Source organism: Liolophura sinensis, chromosome 8 (genome assembly GCF_032854445.1).
Source record: "Liolophura sinensis isolate JHLJ2023 chromosome 8, CUHK_Ljap_v2, whole genome shotgun sequence".
Classification (NCBI taxonomy): Eukaryota; Metazoa; Mollusca; class Polyplacophora; order Chitonida; family Chitonidae; genus Liolophura; species Liolophura sinensis.
Window position 1 is genome coordinate 11,325,473 of NC_088302.1, and position 18,580 is coordinate 11,344,052.

The 18,580-nt window shown below is 39.7% G+C and overlaps 1 protein-coding gene across 1 annotated transcript in view; it reads left to right on the top strand.

Moving 5' to 3' along the window:
* The window catches only part of LOC135473186 (uncharacterized), a 58,735-nt gene that overhangs the window by 6,422 nt on the left and 33,733 nt on the right, over positions 1-18,580 (top strand). The window contains exons 3-11 of the mRNA XM_064753029.1: positions 3,154-11,177; positions 13,043-13,138; positions 13,504-13,600; positions 14,167-14,354; positions 14,701-14,805; positions 15,374-15,544; positions 16,138-16,260; positions 17,143-17,349; positions 17,714-17,902. Of these exons, the coding sequence (XP_064609099.1) occupies positions 3,154-11,177; positions 13,043-13,138; positions 13,504-13,600; positions 14,167-14,354; positions 14,701-14,805; positions 15,374-15,544; positions 16,138-16,260; positions 17,143-17,349; positions 17,714-17,902 (9,200 nt within the window). The remainder of the gene's footprint in view (positions 1-3,153; positions 11,178-13,042; positions 13,139-13,503; positions 13,601-14,166; positions 14,355-14,700; positions 14,806-15,373; positions 15,545-16,137; positions 16,261-17,142; positions 17,350-17,713; positions 17,903-18,580) is intronic.

Sequence of the window (18,580 nt, forward strand, 5' to 3'; positions counted from 1 at the left end):
CTGAGATGCAGAGCTCTTTCTGCTGCAAGTGCATGTGAAGATGCATGTATTTACATACTTTTATACAAAACTGTGTCCCTAATGGTTGTAGCACCCACCTTAAAGTTGGGAGGCCCAGGGATCAAACCCAGATCGGGTCAAACCAGAGACTTGAAGAAGTGGTACTGGTATGGCCGCCTCACTTGGCACGCAGCACTGAGAGGTTAGAGCAAGAAAGCATGACTGGTTGGCCTGGTATAATGTGGCTGAGTGGGGTGTCATGTCTGGTGTCTTTGGCATGATACATCAGTGGCTTCATGGACTAGCCCTGCCACAGGAAGATACAGTGTATGTTCACACACCTAATGACTCCTCGTCATCATATGACTGCAAAAATTGTTGAATACAACATTTAACCCTAAGCATTCGTTCATTCGTTCCATCCATGACAAGCCTAGAATTGTGACGCAAATTCAGGCATTGATTCGCGCAGAAACTCACACTATGTTTGTCTATGAGAATTCACACGGATTCATGCAGAGAAGTGGTAATTTCTTTCTTCTGGGGCGTTTCTCAAGGAACATGGTGAATTGAGTTTTAATGTACATTGCTCAGAAATGTTTATGGTCATCCAGTTTCAACTTCCGTCGGTTGAATTTGTTTCATACTCCTTGACTGGTTGAATCAGGAAATTTTGGAAAATGGCAGTGTGCCATACAAGACACACTCTCCTAACACTTATAGGCATGCGGAAGCATAGCAGTGACAACCTCTGCCGCAGCAGTAGTGTTCACAGAGCACTCAAAAGTATTTAAAATCAATTTTACAGTCCTCGTCTGTGTTAAATGTATGCTGGGGTAAGTTCAAGATTAGGCTAAACATTCTCAATTATGATAATAATAAAGCAAAGCAGAAGATTATACCAGTATTTGTACAAAAACAACAGATGCATACTCACACTGTTTGGAGATGGGACAAGTCTCTTCCTTGGTAAGTGCTGCAGTAAAAATTGACGTGTCTGCGGCGAAAAAAGCGAAATGTATATCCCGAAAAGTTCTTTTGTGGTGGGAAAGGGACCTCGGAGATGATAGATGATTTGGGGGATAAGACTGTGTTGGCAATCTGCCAGATGTGTCAGGAACATTGCAAAAAGATAAAAAGATCATACAAGGGCAAAATTGTCATGCAGACGTTATGACATTCGGACACGAAAGCATGCGGCAACCCCTGAAGCCAAATTTGTGATGACATACCGATTCAGGCGGCCATAGAAAGTGCACAGAGTATAAGAGTCAAACACAGTAAAAGGCATTCTGTTGTATATTTTTATTCATTATGGGTAAACATAAATTTCCTTGATCAGATGATTTTAGAAGCCTAGACACAATAAATATAGAATTCAGACTTAATACATGTACGTACGTTTGAAGGTCCGCCAGCCACCTGCGATTGGTTATTGATTTCCCCTGTACTCTGGCCAGTTTCCTCCCACCATAATGCTGGCCACCGTGGTATAAGTGCAATATTCTTGAGTAAGCATGACATACCAATCAAATAAATAAATAATACAAGTTACATTGAATTCTCAAACTTTTTGTATAGAAAGTATATAGTTTGTCATATTTTGAGAGTTTGATTTTGTCTATATTTAGAAAATGTCCCTTCCTGAAAGTTTGGCAACCCCATGTACACTGTCAAATTATTTCAGTTAATAAACTTATTTTAACTTACATGTAAACTAAAGCTACTCCTTCAGATACCCAAAAAAGCAGAGGATTAAGGATTTCAGTACAGATTACATTTGTCCAGGTAAATAGTGCTTTCTTAGATTCTCATAGTCTCGGACCTTAGGAATCCTGCTGGATTCTTGAAATATCGGAATTCTAGGCCTGCATCAAAACCAAATGAAAACTTTGGGAAAGGGGCATTTTTAGAGAGTTAATTGAGTTGTCTCCCATGTATGGATTTTCAATGATGACTTGAGATTCAGGGCCCAGTTGTTCAAAAGTGTAACAGGACTTGAGCCTGGTGTTAACTTTAATCAAGACTAGAGTGCCATTTACTTTGTATTACACTGAGACTGGAATTAAGATTTGAGCCTGGCCTAACTTTAGTACACTTTTGCACAACTTGCTACAATCTTTTTTCTGCAACTTCATGTGAAAATATTTACATATTTTTTTATACAAATCTGTTCCTGGTATTTGCACAATTAATTAATTAGTTAATTAAAGTTTAGTCACATTTCAGTGGTAGTAGCCATTTGTTTCGAATATGACATGAGGTAGGGATGTTGACATTCTGAGGCCTGATGTTTTGTCAAGCTACTTGTTGAATTAATTTGCGCACATCAGTATGCAATGATGTCATGCCCAAATGTCAGGTTAAACTGAACATTAAGTCTGCCAATAATAGAATAAAAGAAGTAGGTCACCTGTAAGTATCACATCAAAATATTTTAAAAAGACTGTAAAGTTTTGAAAGCAGAGAAGGTGTAATTCAGTATTGGTGATATTGGGGATCTGGCAATGACAAGCAATGCAGCCTGAGTATTGCCATGTCGTAGAAGCCACTATGGATGTGGCAAATCACTAGCATTGAAAACGTTGACAATTGCCTTTGATGTCAAAAGACGTAAAGGCCTTTGGTTGTTAGTGTGGCTTCTTGTGGTGAATAGACTTGGCAGTAACTTGTCAGGACAAGCTTGCAACAAAACCGCCTTGGGATGCCCATTTCTTAAGAAAGATGTTGTTGAATTATTGTTCCTTGGCAAAATCAGATTTATTGTGGAGGTATCTTCCCAATATCGGCAGAAAAGTTCCTGATAGTGGTAAATTCTGTGGTGTCAGTAAAACAAGTTGATTCTGTATGACACCCATGCAGACAAAGATGAACAGGACTGCTGAAAAATGATGTCCGTGAAGTGCGAACTTCACGGACATAAAGATGAAATTGCCAACATTCCAAACTCAAAGTAACATTGTTCGTTTGAAAATGTCAAAAGGGTGTCACTAAATGAGTGACGAGGTAGTGACTATCATTTGCAGTTTATTCTGTTGAAAAGCACTAGAATTTTTTAAACATTTTAAAGGGCCATGTTTATAACAAGGTATGCAATTGTGTTGAATGTTGTATGTTGAAAGCTGCTCGAAATTGTTCTTTTTTTACATTCAGGAGACACCTCTGAAAGTACATCAAGAATGTCAGTGGAAGTGAGTTCTGAGGATGCCCCTTGTATTGAGGCTGAGGGATCTTCTAGTGCCACAGCCATTCGCTCTTCATCCTCTAGCGCCAGTCTGACCTCCCAAGTTTCTGGGCAATCTTCTCAAACCTCTCCACAAATGTCCAGTGAGCATGAAGTGAGTACCACCGATTTTGATAACGGCCTTGCTGTCATCACAGATATTGACAGACCACCAAGCCATTTTTCTAATGTATATAGGAATGTCTCAGAATCATTCCAAGAAACGTTGAATACTCATGAATTATGCACCCATACAGAATCACTATTGACCAGTCAGCCAAATTCTGTCTCTGTTTTGGGCTGCTCTAGCAAAGAAAGTGCCCTGATTGATTCTCCTGTGTCAGTGAACACAGCTCAGTGTCAAGGGCAAACTTTGGACAACCATGATGCAGTTAAGGCACTGGATCAGGTGGATTCTTGTTCAGACACATCTAAAAGGGCACGCGATATCATTGAAAAAGATTTTGGTGCAGAAACGTTTCCACACGATGTACAAAGTGGAACCTCTAGTGACAGTCTGTCCACCTGCTGTATGTCAGATCCAGCACTTTTCATCCGTTCAAACATAAGAGCACAGGACAAGGTTGCTGAACAAAACAGGAGCAAAGTTTCAGATCCTCCTGTTTCACCTGCCCACGTGATCACTTACTTCTCTTTTCCAGCAAGGGGTGACTCAGGAACAAATGTTGACCTGTTAGAGGAACCATTTGAAACACCGAATGAAAGGTTGAAAAAAATAGCTGGTAATGCAATTGAAAATGAAGTCAAGGATGTACAATGCGACTGTTTAGCCACTGAAGGTGATGAAGAAAACAGTGAATCTAATAAAACTCCACCTCATCTGGAAAGGATAAACTCTAGGGTTCTTCTACGTAGTTCTTCTGAACTTGCCACAGTAGTAGGAAATGATCCTCAGAATCGCTCATCAGACGTCGAATTAGAAGGTCGCAAAATATCTTTCAGCAAAATGATGGATAGTGCTCAGTCTTTCAGGCCTATGGCTGATTGTATGAATGAAGCAATGTATTCCGGACAAACATCAATCAGAACTCAGCCATTTGGAATCCAGTCAGCCTTTGGGAACCAAAGACTGGCAGTAGGAACTGTTTTTTCCAGCTCTGAGTTCAATGCTCAACCAAACTCTGTTGAAGAACAATCAAACTTTGATGGATCTTTCCACCAAATAAGAGAAGCCCAACTTCAGGCTAGAGACTCACTATTAGCAGCTATTCATTTGGCCAACAGGTTGCCCTTGCCAGCCGAACAAACCCAAGAGTCGAACATATCCCCTCGTGTACGTTTCAATGAAAATGTTGTGGTGGGCACATTTTCCGGAATTTCACCAACTGAAGAGTTGATAACAACAGAAAGTCAGCTGCTAGCAAGTCCAGTAATTTCCCAGTTGTCTGATAGATATGGTTTCAAGCTGTCAGACGAACAATTATCCCAGGAGTCTGAGCTGTCTAATAAATCTGGAGAAGAGGAAGAAGAGGATGAGTTGGCCAACACTGGTAGTGATCAGCAAGGCTGTTTCTCACAGCATTCTGTTTCAAACTGGTTACAGAGCTATTTATTTGACACAGACAATGACCATTCTCGTCCTTATCTGATGAGGAAATCCTCCAGCGACGTACTGAAGGATTTAGAGATGTCTGAATCAACTAGTCTAGGAGTTATTGCCCACAGGCTGCAGCAGATGTTAAAGATCACGGCATGTGGTAAGTCCATGGATAGTGGAGTACCAGTGCATGAGACTGAAACAGATTTTTCTTCACAACCTTCTCTTGCAAATATTTCAGCTCTGCTTGAACAGCTTCTACAGAGGGATGGAGGTAATGTATCAGCCGACTTTGGATCCTCACAGGAGCTTGATACTAATCGGTCCACAACGTCTCTGGAAACGGTGGGCTTACTGTTTGATGAACTCATGAAATCTCTACCAGCACCAGGACTTGATAGGACTACCAGCAGTGATGAACAGTTACTCAGTAGTGGAGTAAACAGAGACAGCTATGCTCAATATGCCGTGGACACATGCCATGCATTTCAGAGATACGCTCTACAGCAGAAATCATCATTTTGTGAAAGAACAGGGGAATCATGCGCAGAAAGTACTTCTGATAGTGAAACTACTTCAGAAAATAGCAATATTGGCCTTGTAGGAGATCTTAGAAGTGAAGCCTTAAAACCTGAACAAAAGAAGGCATCCATTTGTAAAGAGGAAGTCAACTCTGCTGGAGACTTGTTACAAGGTGATGAATGTAATTTGCCAATGATTGGAGCAGATGAAAGCTGCATTGGTCCAACTTTATCTAACATTGCTGATTTTCTCACGCAAGCCCTCAGTCATAAACAACATGGTGAGGTTTCAGAAATTTTCCTGCAAAAACCTGCGTCAAATTTAGATTCTGCAGAAAGTGAAATGTTGGCTACAATTGGCAATATGTTACAAAGGATTCTCAGATGTGACAGAAATGAGCAGACAACATTTAATCCTAGTGATACAGTTTTCGTCCTAGATATGAACAGTGGTTCTGCCCGTGTGTATAAATCTCCAGAAGACAAGAAGAAATCCGTTGTGGGGAATTTATTTGAACGCATCATTTCACAGACAAGCTCAGCTGAATCTTCCAGGGATACCCTTATACACCAAAAGATGAGTGATGCTTTTCTTATGTTTAAAAAGTATTTAAGTAGAAATTGTCCAGAAGCAAGTAAAAAATTTGTGGAACAAGATTATTCTAGCTCACAAAGTTCCGAAGAGGACAGACATGATGTTGAAAATTTTGTGCACATCGCAAATAATGACCAAAACTGCGATCAGCATGTACTCTTAGAAAATGGGGAGCCATCACTTGATGTAAAAAAGCAATTTGTGATAGGAACCACTTCTGCACCTATTGACCCTCAGTATGATGGTTTAAAGGTACCTATTGGGTTTGAGAAAACTTTTCATTCAGGTAAGCAGGATTTGGATGGCTTAGGGACTCACTCTAGTACATGTTCAGGCCAAAGTACAAAGTTGTCTTCCAAAAAGAATGCTTCAGAGAAAGACCTGAAATCTACAGTCAAGAAAGGTAGCTCTCAAAGCCTGCCAGGCACGTCCAGCATAAAAATAGAAATGAAAGAAAAGTCAGATAGTGCTGAAACAGTTGGAGTCAAGGCTGAAACTGCGGTTCAAAGGGACCCTGTTCATAGTAGAACGACCAGTGTTTCGTCTGGGGCATCAACATTAAGCACCAAAGACAGTTTACCAGGCGATGCTTCACCATTGTACATTTTGAAAACCAAACAGCTCCAAAAGGTCCAAGCAATGGTGAGCCACAGTGTTCCAGGAATGTTGAAAAATGAATGTGATTGTACTGCTAAGATTGATAATAGGCCCTGTTGCAAAACTGCAGATAGGTCTGTAGTGTGTACTCATGAAACCATCAGATCAGCTACAGGGAACCAAGCAGTTACAGGCCCAGAGGTTGAACACAGTAAACCTGAAACAAGAGAAGAATTTGTGCAGTTGACACCAAAGGAAGAAAGTAGTGATAATGGTTCCCAGGAACAACAAATAGACAGAGAATCAGAAATAAAATCTGTTGTTCCAGTTCACCAGTCTCTGTCTGAAGAGTCCAGTTTTTCTGATGTCAGTCATGCTTCTAGTATTGTTGATATTGTACTAAGAAACCTTTCTGAAAAGCTATCAAGCTCTAATGCTAGTATCAGCAGTGATACTGTATCAGCTTGCATTAAGACGCAGATGGTTTCAGAAGTTCAGGAAGAAAATGTTAGAACTGACCTTTCATTAACAAAAGAGATAACATCTGGAATGCCTTCATGTGCAAGTGACGTATGCCGTGAAAAAAATGTAAAGCAAAGTCTCATTGAAGGACTGGAATCATCTAAAGGTGAAATCCTTGCTGATGGAATGACATCACTTTCCTTGGTCCAGAACACTGTTGCAGACCAAAGCCAAGTTAATGATTCATCAGTGCTTTCTAGATTTGTTGAAAGTAATGAAACTCTGTCATCAAAAGATGGAGTCACTACCACATGTATAGATAAATCTCAGGCTAATGCTGCAAAATGTGCTTCCCTTCCTGCAAGGCAAGCTGCGGGTCCATCCGCTGCAGTTCCACATTCCTATCCTATTGTTGATGTGCGACAAAAAGAAATCATGCATGACACACCATCATGTCACAGCACAAGTAGCAGTGTAATTGCTACATCAGAAGACGGTGTTGAATTGTCAAGCACAGTGTCCAACATTTCCAGTTTTAGCTATGTCCTGGACAATCCAGCTGGTATCGACAATGAATCTAGGTGTGAAACTTTGTCACAAAGTAGCGGTTTATCATTTCTTGGTCACTTAGCAACTTCTGAAGTTTTGCGTCGGGAGTATGAGTCAGGGTCAATTTATGAGGAAAGCAGTGACACAATAGGTGCAGAGGCAAATAACAGGAAAGATACATTCAGCCAAGTGCAGAGTGACCAGACTGAATATACTCTAAATGACAAATACCGGTTACAGACCGAAAAGCACCACTACTCTTCTAGTGCGCCACAGGTCGGCTCCGCAATATCACCAAGCGTTTCCTCAGACATGCAGTGGGGCTTAAGAGGAAGTGACTATCAGGAGGGAGATGGACAAAGTTCTGAAGGAGATGAAACAGAGGATGATGGATTGGATGGATGGGTAGATATGGTTGGGGGTCACGGTGATGATGAGGTCCCTGAATTAGATCTGATGGGCGACGATGATCGCTTTTTATTCAACGTCCCTGTTGCTGCTCAGACTGATCCGAGCTCCAGTTCTAGTTCTGAAGGTTCTGGCTACACTCCACCTATCAGAGATGTGCGTCAAAACCATGATATTGCTGATGACCAGTTAACTTCAGACACCACTGAAATGAAAGATGATGACAATGGGGAGGCCATTGAATATCCAGGTACAGCTTTTTCGCAGAATGTTTCTCATACTTCTGTTTTGCAACAAAGCACTAGTGAACATCATGAGGATTCAAGGGGCCAGAGTCCAGTCGAAAGCCTCTCTCAAACCATGGATGAACATGTTTTAGAAACAATGCAACCAGCAAGACGCCATTCTGTGGTAACACCAAACAACACTGAGGTAAGTCCAGACATGATTAATACCTCAAGCAGTATTATGTCCCAAGCGTCTGGTGATGGTCTGAACATGGAAGCCGGAAGTGCTTTACAAGGCAACAGATCAGATGAGTTACCTGATGGAAGAAGCAGTGAATCATGTTTCATTGAAAAAGCCTTAAATAGTGTCAGGGATTCTGAGGCAGCTGTTGATGACCAAGTGGCTGTTTCTGAAGCCATCAACAGGTTAGGAGTGAATAATCATGACAACATGCATCAAATGACTGTTGAAAATAGTGGAATGGCAAACATGGATAATGTTATTGACAAAGAAACGCATGAGAGAGAAAAATCAGTAGAAAGAATTCCTGCAGAAGAAGCCAGACTGAATATTTCAGACCCAATAGTTAGTTTGGTCCAGGGTACTTCAGAATATCTGTGCAAGAGAAACCAATCAGTTCAGCCTGATGTGACAAGGGAAGCACTCGCAGAACTGAAAAATGTATGTCCAGACCTACGTCTTGACCCTATAGGCTGCAGTTCTGGAAATGAATCCTCATTTAGGATGATAAGGAACCCATGCTATGGACCAAGTTCTGAGAGCCTAGAGGAAGAAATAGTTCTATGTTGTGATGATTCCTTTGTAAACAGCTATCAAAATGGACTGCCTAATCAGTTAGAATGCATAAGTCCCAGCACCAGCCAACCAATACGACCGGCACGTTCATCAAAGTCACGCAAGGTAAACAAGGAAAAAACAGATAATACTTCATGCAGTGAAGTTATTCAAGCCCATATGGATCCGGATTCACCAAGCATGGAAAATCAGCACAAAGTTGTGTCTGTTCAGGTGGAGGAGACTTCTTACAATGAAGTTATCCAAGCCCAGTCAGATCAGCTACCATCATGCTCAAAAGATTCAAGAAGGATGGAAAATCTGCACCAAGTTGCATCTGCCCTGGTAGTGGATGCTCTACAGAGAAGCATTGCAGAGATAGACAGTAGCTCAGATACATGTAAAGATGCTGGCAAAGACTCATCCAAGAATTCATCCCAGTGCAACAGATCTGTTAAGACAGATGTATCAAAGGTTGAAACTTCTAACGATGAACCATCTGGTGATAAGAATTCTTTGCCTGAACTAGTTTCAACTGGTTTTGTCCCCTTAAGGAAAATTTTCCTTACTGAGTCAGAGAGTATGATACCAGCTGATCTTGCAGAACTGGAGCAAAATGTGGACAGTACAGCGGATGAGGGAACAGTCAGTTTGCCTGGCACATGTAGGACGTCTCCTCACTGTCATGGCATGGATGATGAAGCTAGTCAGGATGGAATGGTGAATGTTAAACACAGCACAAACCATATGTCAGGGATAGAAGTGAAAAACAAAGGGTTTGTGTCAAGTGGAGAAAACTCAGTTGGGGTTCTTTCTGGTGAAGCTGAAATTCCAAACTCATCAGTATTTATTATCAGAGGTGGAACACAGATGGAAGAAAGATCCACGCAAACAACAGAAGCCTGGGAGCAAGAAATTCGAGCGAGAAGTGTACAGGTTTTATTACAACATAGATCCACCCAGACAACAGATGATACCCATGAACCTCCTGAAAGAAGTACGAAAGTTTGGTTGCAGCATGTGGCAGAACCAGCTCACCGTAATGTTTTCCAAGGCTCACCCATGATACCCTGTGTTTTGAACAGTGAAGCCCTAAAGCTTACGTCAGATCAGCAGGCTACACCAGGAGATGTTCTCAAAAAGTCAGCAGAAATAAAGCACATAAAGTCTCCAAGACTTCAGACTTCTACAGCAGAGTCCACTTCTTTCATTTCAAGATGTTTTGATGCTAGACCTCATAGCCAGCATGTACCTTTGCCAACACAAAGATCAGTAAAGATGAAGGCGTATCCGAACGTGAAAAATCTGACTGCAAGAGCCAATTTGGGGTCGCCATTAAGTGGTTTACCCACTCAAAGGCCTGAAAGCACGGTTGAGTTCAGGGAATCTGAATATATTGCTGTAGCATCTTCAGAGTTTATTCAACCACAAAGCATCAGTTATCAAATGCAGAGGTCAACTGCAAATTGTCCTACAGACGTTGCCTCCCAAGATACTCCGTCATCTATTCAGTCAACATTGTATTCAAGTGCAGCATCCACAGTTTGGCAAGGTTCTCTGTCGAGTGAGGGTGCCATTGTGGCACATCCTGTGATGAGACCATTTTCATGTGATGGTACCGCTGGGCTGCTTTTACAAACAACACAAACACACAGTGAGCAGGAACAGAGACTGAACCAAACCATGCTTCAGGTTGATAGCGGTGGAAGAAGCCAGCCATCATTGTGTCCCACGTTTGTGCAAGACTTTGCAGGCCTTCCTTCAGATAGCATTGGTACTAGGCCACGTTTTGACAATGGCTCTTCCACCAGGTCTACTGCTTCACAAACCATCTATACAGCACGACCATCTGCACCTGAAGACTTGTCCCAAAAACAAGTAAGAAAGGAGGAATTAGATCATGGAGTGGATAGAACCTCCATGATGGGAAGTCTCCAAGCAGACTTTGGAGGTGGTGTGTATGTTTGTGACCGAACCAGTACGTCAAAGGAAATGTTAGACTTCTCTAGCTCTCCATTGCTAAAGGTTAAAGTGATAACACCAACCAAAAATGACCCAACTTCTGCCTCCTCAAATACAGAAGGCTCCATGGAGGCCACAGAGCTTTGTATCACTGTTAGCTCTCCTGTGGACTCTGTCAGCTCTCCCATGGACTCTGTCAAGCCAACCGGGTCAGAGGAAACTTCTGTAAACTCTTTGGTTTGTTCTCCCAACACTCAAGCTGCCAACTTGACAGAAGGGGTAAGATGGCCTTGAAGAGTTCTGATTTATATGCTTGGTTGACAGTTGTCATCTTGCACTTCGCGTGTCGCGGAATTGTCTGTTCGCGTTTGTGGTGTTTTTTGATTTGATTATTGTTCTGGTTCTACATTTGTTTCAGGCATGTCTTAATTAATATTTTTGTTGTTGTTACTGTTGTTATTTTTGCATGCCTACAGGTCCTTTTAATATGAATACTTTCAATGTGATCAATAGAATATAACACTGCTCGGTGTACAGTAACAAATATAGTACATACTGTACATGTGTAAATACAGTTTAATATTCATGCTTTTATTTTATCAATACATACATTAATTTGTAATAGGTCATAGCACACATGTAGCAAATTCAGTAAATTAGTGTTGCTCAGTGTGGGTGTGAAAGATGTGCTGAATTTTACATTGTCACTCAGCACATCATCTGTTTGATCAAATTAGGTGTATTGAAATATCTGCTAGATAAAACTGGATATACGTGCCCGTGTAGAATATTTTTTGAAATTAAGAATTATAAGAAATTACATTTTTCATTTGATAGCATGCAGATATAGAATTGACTACAGGAGGGGTAAGGGGGTTGTTGTTTGCTGTGGTATATACAGTCACAAGCTTCTCGCGGGTGCGTCTGTTTAACAGAGTACCTGTTTATGGCTCAGGTATCACATCACCTGTATCACAAATCTTTTTACCTTCATTTAGGAAAATAAAAAAATAAAGAAAGAAAGAATGAACAGCATTGTTCAGACAAGATGACTAGTGGTCACTTTAACTTTTTTTTTTAAGTGAACTTGAAGTCTGCTACTAAATATACATAGAAAAACTGATACAGGACATGATTATCATAGAAAAATATGTAAAAAATTCTATAAAGTTTTGAGAGGCGAGAAGATGAAGTTCAGCAGTGGGGATGTGGCACTGTTGAACAGTTCACTCTGAGTAGCCATGTTGTAGACGTTCATATGAACTTGGCCAATCACTAGCACTGAAAGCGTCACATGATAATTGCCTGTCATGTCAAAAAATCTATTAGCTCTCGATTGTCAGTGTGGTTTCTTATAGTGGATAGGGAGTTATGAATACAACAACTTGGATTTGCGGTTAGTTAACATGACAAAATGGCGTCACCAAATGAGTGGCTTGATTCTGACAATTGTTTGCTATTTATGTTGTTAATAAGTGGTGTAGAATTTTTTAAAATATTTTTAGAACATTTCTGGAATACTGCTTCATTAATTTATTTGGCTTTATTGACATTGTGTTCACTTTAACTAAGAAGAGCCAGCATATAGAAAGAGAGCAAGTTTCCATATTAAAAATTTCATAGCGATTCACCGCAAATAATCAAAGTAATGACGCGATGGACACACTGTGTGTATTTGGTGCACATGTTGTCACCCCTATACTTTTAAAAAGCATTACTGCAACTGCTAAAATTTCATTTTATTGTGACTTCATTGGTGTCTGCTGGGAAAGAACCTACAGAATAAAACCTCTCAGAAAAATGACAGCATCACAAGGTCCCAAGGGAAGGCCATTATGACCCAAATGATCAGAATGACGTTTTTGTGTATAAAGCGTATTGAGATAGTAGTTTGGATCAGCCAACATGTAGACCTGTAAATAATATTTTAGACTTGCAGACTTAGAATAAACACGTTCATCTCATCATGTAGCTTTTTGACATCTTTGTATTTTAAAATACATGTGCACTTCTGCAATTTTAAGTGTTTAGTTTGCAACCATTATATTTTTCTAAAACAGATTTATAAATTCCACACCTGACATTATAAAATGTTAACAGCATTGTTTACTCAAAAACTAATGTGTAGGTACTATATTTTTCAGCGTATGGAATCCCCACAGAAAGGACGGGTTGTCCCTATCTTGAGCAGTAACTATAAAATAGCCAGTCAGGATGTCCGCACATTCCTTGTTGAAAAGGTATCTGTTTGAAATATTTACTGATGATAATTGCTATCAGCTTTCCAGGCACTGTGCTGTCTGTCATGGAATATTGTGCTATAATGTTTGGCATATAACTGGATAATAACACACGAACCATTCCTTCTGGCTTGGTAGCTCAGTTAGTAGAACTGAGGATAGTACAGCCTATGTCATGAGTTTGACTCTCACTTCAGGCAGTATTTTCACTGGTATCAACTTTGTCAATGTCATAAATCACATCTGGGCACCTTTTTTTACTTCAGTTCACTGTATGGCAATTTTTTGTATGACATTATGGTTGGAATTGAACTACTTATCCACTCTCTGTGATGTGATTCAAACAAATGCTGTTACATTTCCAGGTGTTACTGGAAAGCCGCTGTCGAAAACTTGAACTGGAAGTTTCAATATTACAATCTGACAAGAAAAGGCTTGAGGAAAGAAGTTCACAGTGTCTGGGTTAGTTGTTTTAGTTTTAATAATTATTGGTGGTGAAGTGTTTTGCTAAAAAGCATGGATTGAAATGAAGTTAAAGCTAGGCATGGTTCTGTGTCTTCCACCAATATTGAGTGGAAGTCAGTATGTTACTCCTTGGAAAGTTTGGGTGTAAGCTTCCCAAAGACCCTTTTCTTTTTGCTGCACATTCCAGTTTCCATCATCCATGTATCAAGTGATCAGTGACCACCAGCACATAAGTGAAAAATGCCTACAGCCATCCAAATGAAGTGAATTAGTGTTTGTGTGCAATACCCAAGAACATTTCACACCTGATATAGGTTAGGTGTACAACTAACCAGACAGGGGGAGTACAGGGAAAAGTGCTTGCCACACTATTTGATATTATTATTTGTACCGCTAATTGATAAGAAAAGAATACAAGCAAATTATCTCATTGGTCAAGGACCTGTTGTTTTCAAGACACTCATTGAGGTGACTGGACTAATGTGGACTGTTGTAGAAATGATGAATGAAAAAAAACTAAATTTTTAGAAAACGGTTTTCACTTTTCTTTTGCTTTTCAAAAGAAAAAAATTCTGACCTGGAGTCTAAGTTGGCGGAGGTCACCCAAGAACTTGAAGTTACAAAGATCAACTTGAGCAAAGACAATACCAAGACAACAGCCAGAAAACTGGCAGCCATGGAAAAGGAGCTTGAGGCTTTGAAACTCAACAATGGAAAACTGAGCAGTGAAAATGAGAGTCTTAAGACAGAGGTAACTGTAAACTTTTTGTCTTTCATTTTTGGTTTGTTTATATCTATCATGTCTGGTTTAAAAATAGTGACCAGGCCTTCTTGTTTACTAAACTATTTTATTTATATATTTGATTGGTGTTTTACGCCGTACTCAAGAATATTTCACTTATACGACGGCGACCAGCATTATGGTGGGTGGAGACCCGGCAGAGCCCGGGGGAAGCCCACGACCATCCGCAGGTTGCTGGAAGACCTAAACTATTTGAAGCTGTTTGACCCGAAAAAAATATCACTATCACTATGATATGGAACTATGTTGTTTCTTGCTTATGTTATATGTTATGCAAAATTTTCGATCCTTTAAGTTGTCATCCATGAAGAAGTTGTCAGAATCTCAGCGACATACTCATGTGACTAGGGAGATAACAGCAACATTGGATGCATACAAGGCAGAGAGTGCTGCATTGAAGGTCAGGATTTTTCTGTTGTTGTTGTAATACCCTAAATGTCCTAAAAATTCAACCACAATAGAGCATTTTTGAAGGCAAATAAATGTCATGAGATATTACTTGTGGTGCTAAAATTTAAGTTTTCCCAGTAGGATATCATCCTACCTTCCAAATACATCACACAACACCTTTCTAAAATCAATAGAACTCTTAGAATCTTGAAAAATGAGCAACTTAGTCATGGAAGAAATTTTGATCTCACAACTGGTGTGAATTAAAGATATTTGGGACTGGCTTAAAACCTATGAGTGCTTTTTAATGAAGTTAAGGCCATTTGTTTATTCTTAAGTTTTTCCTCATACAATGCTGATAAACCTTTTCCCAGCCAGTGAAAGAATTGTTAGCTTCTTTTATGGGAATGAAGTTTTGGAGATGTTTCTCTGGTAATGACCAGAAAAAACAAAGCAAAGAAAAATTTATCTTTGATATTTACATAATGGCAAGACTTAAGTACATTTAAATGTGCCATGATTGTCTACTCAAAAATAAAGATCTGTGGTGATCGGCAAAATCTTTTCTTTTGTGGTAGGCTGAGCTGGCAGAGGTAAAGGATTTGTTAAACCAGAGTGAGGCTCAAGTCCAGTCATTGGAGGAACAGAAGAGGTCCGCAGAGACGAATCTTGTCAGACTGACAGAAGTCAAGGAGTTCCTTAATAAATCAGGAGGAAATGGACTGGGAGAGACTGCAGCTGAATATATGGTCAGTACTGCCATCTTCTGACAAAAGGAAACAAGTGACAAAACCAAAATCCCAAAACAAGCTGGTTTCCTCTCCAGCCGTAATTCAGAAGGTCTGCCAGCATCCAGCATATGGTCGTGGATCTCCCTGGTTTTCTCCCCGCTGGCCGTTGTCATATAAGTGCACTATTCTTGAGTACAGCGCATAACACCAGTGAAATAAATGAATGAAGAAATCAAAATCCAAAGAAAGTAAAAAAAAAAAGGCATTTTGGACTCATTATTTCACAAAAATAACACATCATTGTTATATTGTTACTGAATTATCTACCAAGGGAACAAAAATTATCTTCCATTCCATCAGGGGCTCAGAATAAGGCTTTCTCATTTTGGAGCTATTTGTCACTTTCCTGCCTCCCATTTGTCAATGGATGACAGAGTAAATGTAAATAGCAAGGTTGTAGAGGGACAAATTTGACATTGTTTACTCATTATTCAAGTAAATTGCAACTTGTACTTGACAGTCTGAATAGTTGTTTATGAAGATTTTCTGCAACCTTTTTTTTTTTGATCGTTCTGAAAAAATCCTTTAAAAGTCAACTTTGTTTTCCTTAGACAAAGATCTTGGAGAATCGTCTGAAGCTGAATGAAGAAAGATTCTTTAAAGAGAGAGAAAATATGGGGAAGTGTTTAACAAAAGTGGAAGAGAAACTTTTGACTCAAAACTCCAAACTTGTGGTAAGTTGCCTCGCAAACTGTCTATTGAAGAGAACATGTTTATACTATAGCCAGATGACAAACTTTATTCCATGCTGCTAATCTTCCTTTCATCTTCATCTTACTTGGAGTACTTAAATTCTTATTTCAGTTCAGTCCATCCAAACCATAGTTTCTTTAGTTAAGAAAATTTAATTTGAATTGTTTTAGTTCACATGCATGACGAGTGTGAAGAAAGGTGAGGCATTGTGAGTGAGGTTCATGGTATGGTGTTTCTATTTGGTGTTTGGTTATAAGCATCTAGGTAAAGTTCAGCACTGGATACGGTGGAATATTTATGGTGTTAAACATTGTAATTGGCTAAGGCACTGTCCCCTTAAATTCTGTGGCTTTGATTAGCAGAAAACAAATTTGTTCTGCGATATTGCAAACAATTGGTGTTCTTTCATTCGTGGGATTGGCACATGGCACATCAAAATGTGTTAGGTTAAAGATATGGGTTAAGGATTATGCTTAGTTTTTGGTTGAGGTTAACATTTTAACATGGCTGTTTTGTAGAAAGACAATGCATTATGAAAAAGAGAGGGTGGAAGTGTAATATTGGCAAGTGTAGTGTTGGTGTCAACAACATGACTTGTTTTAATTCTGGTTTATGTTTGATACATGTACATGTATGTGTTCTAATTGAGGATGTCAGATGAGACATTGGGTACTTTGACAATTTTGAGTTATTTGAAATCAGTTTAGCTTAAGGAAAAACATTACTTTTCTCTGTCAAGTTCAGAGATTCCCAGCCTATGATTTAATGTTAAAATACTTCCTGTAATTGTCGAATATCCCACAGCCATTGTTACAAAGACTTTTCAGATTTCATCTACTAGTTACTTTGTATTTGTGTCATAGACATCCGAAATGGAGTTAACTCGCCAGCTGACACTTGCAAAAGACAGATGTCGACATTTGGACGAGAAGACGAAAGAGCTACGGGAGTTGAACTTGGAGCTTCGTCTCGCACTCCCTCTTGGAAGTGACATTCTTAACTCCACAAGAAAGAGTTCCTATGACCTGCCCGACAGCATTCATTCTACCATCAGGGCTGAAAGTAAACTGGTATGTTACTTAGTATTGTGGTTCAACATTGTTCTGTTTCTGTTTCGGCATTGTACTTCATATGACTTTCAGCATGTTCAGTATGTTTTTTTTTTCAATTCTAAGATGAATTCAAGTGTTTTAGCAAGTATCAAATCTGTTTACAACCTTTCTGTGGCAAAAGTATTTTTCAAAAATTTCACTGATGGAATTGATTTGCAAACTTTATATTTTCTTTTTATCACTTTAGCTATGATAAAATTGCTTTTTTGAATCGTTTTCACTTGGATGCGCATGTGCTGTTATTTTCAGCAATGAGCAAACAGTCTATCTATCAGTGCATTACAAGCTTTACTATTGTACACCCTCACACTGTTATGTCCAGATGACCACAGATGTTAAGGAAATAATGACCCTCATCCAGCGAGAGACAGGACTTTGTCCTGGTCAAGAGACTGACATGGTCTGCGAGTTGTGGCGAAGGTACGAGGCGGCTGGACACAAACTGCAGGAATGGCAGCAGTATCTGTTTGACCTGAAAATCAGCGAGGGGGACATTACCACAGGATTACAGGTGCTTAGAGATTTTAGTGTTATCTTTACATCCTGGTATCAGTCAGGGTCACATTACCAAAGGATTACAGGTCATCTAGAGTTGGTTTATATCCTGATATCGGTCAGGGTCACATTACCAAAGGATTACAGGTCATCTAGAGTTGGCTTACATCCTGATATTGGCCAGTCGCACATTACCACAGGATTACAAGTGCTAGTAGGGTTATCTTACATCCTGATATCATTCATAGCCACATTACCACACAATTGCTGTACATGTGTTCATAGATTGCAGTGTTATCTTACACTTGATATCACACAGACATTGTCACAAAATTACATATGTTTATAGATTGTATTGTCATCTCTATATGCTGGTATCATCAGGGAACATTACCACAGGGTTACAGGTGCCTATAGGGTCATCTTACATCCTGATATCATTCAGGGAGACGTTACCACAGGCTTACTGTATATATGTTATATGCGCCTACATGTATATGTTACATTGTTATCTTATTCCCTGATATCAGTGAGGGGGATTGTGCATATTCAGCTGATTTCACACACATTAATTCTCCTTAAACAAGCTAATCAAGTCCGGTCACATTTGGGTTCTTTTTATTCAGACTCACTGCTTGTCCAGTTATTCTCAAAGATACATACATGTAAAAAAAATGACACATACGGTGTACAT